This window comes from Echinops telfairi, unplaced genomic scaffold (genome assembly GCF_000313985.2).
Source record: "Echinops telfairi isolate 266 unplaced genomic scaffold, ASM31398v2 ScPeMD7_7457;HRSCAF=8495, whole genome shotgun sequence".
Classification (NCBI taxonomy): Eukaryota; Metazoa; Chordata; class Mammalia; order Afrosoricida; family Tenrecidae; genus Echinops; species Echinops telfairi.
Window position 1 is genome coordinate 43,988,237 of NW_022111357.1, and position 3,316 is coordinate 43,991,552.

A 3,316-nucleotide genomic window follows, 5' to 3' on the forward strand; every position below is an offset into this window, starting at 1 on the left:
ATGATGATGACACTAGATTGCTGGCTGCCAGCCCCTGCCACGGACTCGATGCTGAAGAGCTAACAGGACCCACCCCCTGTGCAGTGTCAGTAGTTGCCCACCAGTTACTAAGCACTGGCGACCTGCTGACCAATTAGTGGTCAGGTGAGCATGGCTGCCGGAGCCACACTGACAGCCCGTATCAGTTCCCCCATCAGGCTAGCGGGCCAGGCCCTTGTTCAGGGGCAGTCGTGGCTGATGCCTACCTGCCTGGCCCCCACCCTCCCAGGTGTGCTCGGCTGTTGGCTTCCCAGGCCCCTGGCAAGAATAGCAGGCCAGGGGTCAGTGGGCTCATTTTCGTCTTGGGACTCTGTACCCCTGAGCATCTGGGCCCAAAGCTGCCCCATGACTGCTGGACTTGACTTGGGGTTTGGAGACCCCTTGCTTTCCCAGGGAGGGCGTTCCTACATGGCCCCCAAAGATGCTGCAAACAGGCCCCAGGGTGAGGAAGGCCTTAGACAGAGGCATCTTGGGCTCACTGGAGGGAGTGAAGCTTGGCGGGGGAAGGCCAGCCCCACAGGAGGGTCTTGCTTGAGGCCAGCGTGGAACAGCCATTAATTAAGGGAAGATTCTAGAGAAGCAGGCTTGGGAGGGAGGAACTATTTTTAGGAATGAGTTGGAGTTGTCTGTGAGCCCCCACATGGAGTCGGCCGTGGAGCTCAGGCAGAGGCGGATGTGGGGGTGGGGGCCTGGGTGGATGGGGTGCTGTGTGGATGGGTAAGGGACAGAGTGAGGCGAGAAGACTGCCCAGGTGGGAAGAGGCCAGAGGAGAGGGCAGGTGGCCAGGTCAACAGTGCAGGGAATGCGAACACCTCGGGTGCCAGGCGCATGGGTGCATGGGTCATGCCCAGGCCAGCCCCCACATGTGGGCTGGAGGTGGAGGGTCCAGAGGGCTTCCTGGAGGAGATGGCATCTAGCCAGGACTGAACAGGAGCGGCCCAGCGTGGGGCACTCGGAGCCTGTGGGGAGCTAGGGTTAGGAAGGCAGCCATTGGAGTTGTCCAGGTCAGCAGATGGTCAAGGCCGAGCCTGCCTTCAGGAGGCAAAGCAGCAAAGAAAGGGACGAGCCAGGTCGCCCCGGTCAGCAGGGGGACCAGGGCCCACAGCTGAGCGGCCAAGCTGGGGCCTACCCTCTCAGGTAGCATCTGCCTGCCCCCAGGCCGTTGCCCACCAACTAAACTTGGGCATGGTGGGGCCCCGGGACACAGCGCCAAGCAGGCCAAGGCGGAGGGTTCCCACCCACAGCGGACATGGCCTCTCGGGAGCTGGCGGGGGCGGGAGAGGTGCCAGCCCACCTGCCGCCCCCAGGCACCACGTGCACTACGTGATCCCGTACGATGGGGACCAGTCGGTGGTGGACGCCACGGAGAACTACTTTGTGACGGACAATGTGACCAAGCAGGAGATCGACCTCATGCTGGGGCTGCTGCTCGGCTTTTGCATCAGCTGGTTCCTCGTGTGGGTGGACGGTGTTTTGCACTGCGCCGTGCGTGCCTGGAGGGCCGGCCGGCGCTATGGTAAGTGCCGGTGCCCATTCCCCATCACCGGCTCGGCCCCTGCCCAGGCCTGTGCTGCCAGCCAGCCTGCGGCTGCCCTTCCTTCCCACCGCCCCCTGACGATCTCAGCCTGGTCCACTGTTGGCTATGCCAGCCCCCGTTTGATGGCTACCCAGCTGCCTCTACGGCTCACACAGCCACCCACCTCTTTATCCCCGCCCAGCCTCCCCGTCCCATACACCCCATCCTGCTTGGCCACCAAGCCACCGCAACCCCTGGCCTGATGGAGCCCTGTCCCCACAGATGGCTCGTGGACCTGGCTGCCCAAGTTTTGCAGCCTGCGGGAGCTGGGCCGGCGGCCACACAGGCCCTTTGAAGAGGCTACAGGGAACATGGTGCACGTGAAGCAGAAACTGTATCACAACGGCCACCCCAGCCCACGGCACCTCTGAGCCACCCGCAGGACTTGCCGCTGGCCACTGTACAGATGTAACAGGGACCTTTGCGGCGCCGTGGCCCTGCAGGACTGGACAGTGGCCGGAGGCCACGGTGGCGTCAGGCAGCTGAGCCTGGGGGCTGGGCGTCTCCAGCAGCAGGTGCTGAGCCCTTTCTTTTTATAAAGGGGGTGTAGGGTGAGAGCCAGTGGGGAAGGGCGCTGGGTTGGGAGGCAGAGTCCCAGCATCCCAGCAGGGTGGATGCCAGAGCAGACCAGGGCACTGGGAGGTCATGCAGCTCTGCCCCAAAGGTGCTGGGGGTTGGGGGGCGGGTCCTGAGTGGGAGGGTAGGGTGAACCTGGCTGGTCATCTGGGCTAATGGTCAGAGCCACCTGCCTGGGATCTTATTTGCACCTGGTCTGGGATTATGTGTCATATAAAACCAGCCGGTGTTTCCTGTGCATCGTGTCAGTCTGTCCAGCTTGGGTCTGTTGTCTGTCTGCAAGCTCAGGGCCAGGATGCAGAGACGAGCCCCTCAAGGGAGGGTCTGGCAGGCTGGCACCTGCACCGTCTGCACACGGGAGCATGTGCATGGGGCGTGTGTGTGTCCCCAAGCAAGGGAGTTGGGGGCCCTTGGGGTGGGCCACTTCCAGCCCAGCAGCAATAAGGCCTGAGCCCACCTATTGCACGAGCAGCCCTCCTACCCAGGGCCCATGGGGGGGAGGGGGCGCCTCACTGTGATGTCTACTCTGGCCAAGGTCAGTAAAGTATCCAGAAAGCTCCAGCCTTGGACTCTTCTTTCACCTCTGACCCGGTTGGGCAAAGAGGTCTTATGGACACAAGACCCCCACACCAGCCTGCCCACCCACCAGCTCGCCCACGGATGCAGATGCGCAAACTGTGGTTCAGAGTTTTTATTAGATGCTGGAGGGACAGGCCTCCAACTCCAGTCCCAGGAGGGTGGCTCCCTGCCCCAGCTGGCAGCTTCTGGGCCATGGCCACACAAAGCCTGCAGGGCAAGGACCAGCACCAAGAGAGCCAGCGGCACCACTGCTGCCCATCCTGGGCTGCTGGGCCAGGGGCACCTGCTGACCAAAGCCAGGCCTCCCCTCTCCACAGGGCCGCCTGGGTGTCTGGAGATGCGCCCCCCCCCCCCCCAGATCTCTGTAAGGATCCTGGGTGTCATACCTCCACGCCCCACTGGGCAGGGCTGTTGAGGGTGGGGATGGGGTGCTGGCATGGAGGGTCAGACTCCCAGGAGGGCTGGGAGGCCTGTCTGGAGGGTCCCCCTTCTCCCAATCCTGAGAGAAGGTATGCCGCAGGCCAGCACCGTGCTCTGGCTGCCCCA

General features: G+C 63.3%; 1 protein-coding gene across 1 annotated transcript; it reads left to right on the forward strand.

Moving 5' to 3' along the window:
• The first annotated feature begins 8 nt into the window (after positions 1-8).
• On the forward strand, positions 9-2,752 carry TMEM240 (transmembrane protein 240). Its single transcript, XM_045299110.1, has 2 exons — positions 9-1,555; positions 1,838-2,752. Exons 1-2 carry the CDS (start codon positions 1,225-1,227, stop codon positions 1,984-1,986), a joined length of 480 nt encoding a protein of 159 aa, XP_045155045.1. The 5' UTR covers positions 9-1,224; the 3' UTR covers positions 1,987-2,752.
• The last annotated feature ends 564 nt before the right edge of the window (positions 2,753-3,316 follow it).

Bases quoted from the DNA above. Each gene is read 5' to 3' on its own strand.
- TMEM240 (XM_045299110.1), top strand. From the start codon at position 1,225: ATGGTGGGGCCCCGGGACACAGCGCCAAGCAGGCCAAGGCGGAGGGTT. The intron at 1,556-1,837 runs GTAAGTGCCGGT...CTGTCCCCACAG, and splicing joins GAGGGCCGGCCGGCGCTATG to ATGGCTCGTGGACCTGGCTG.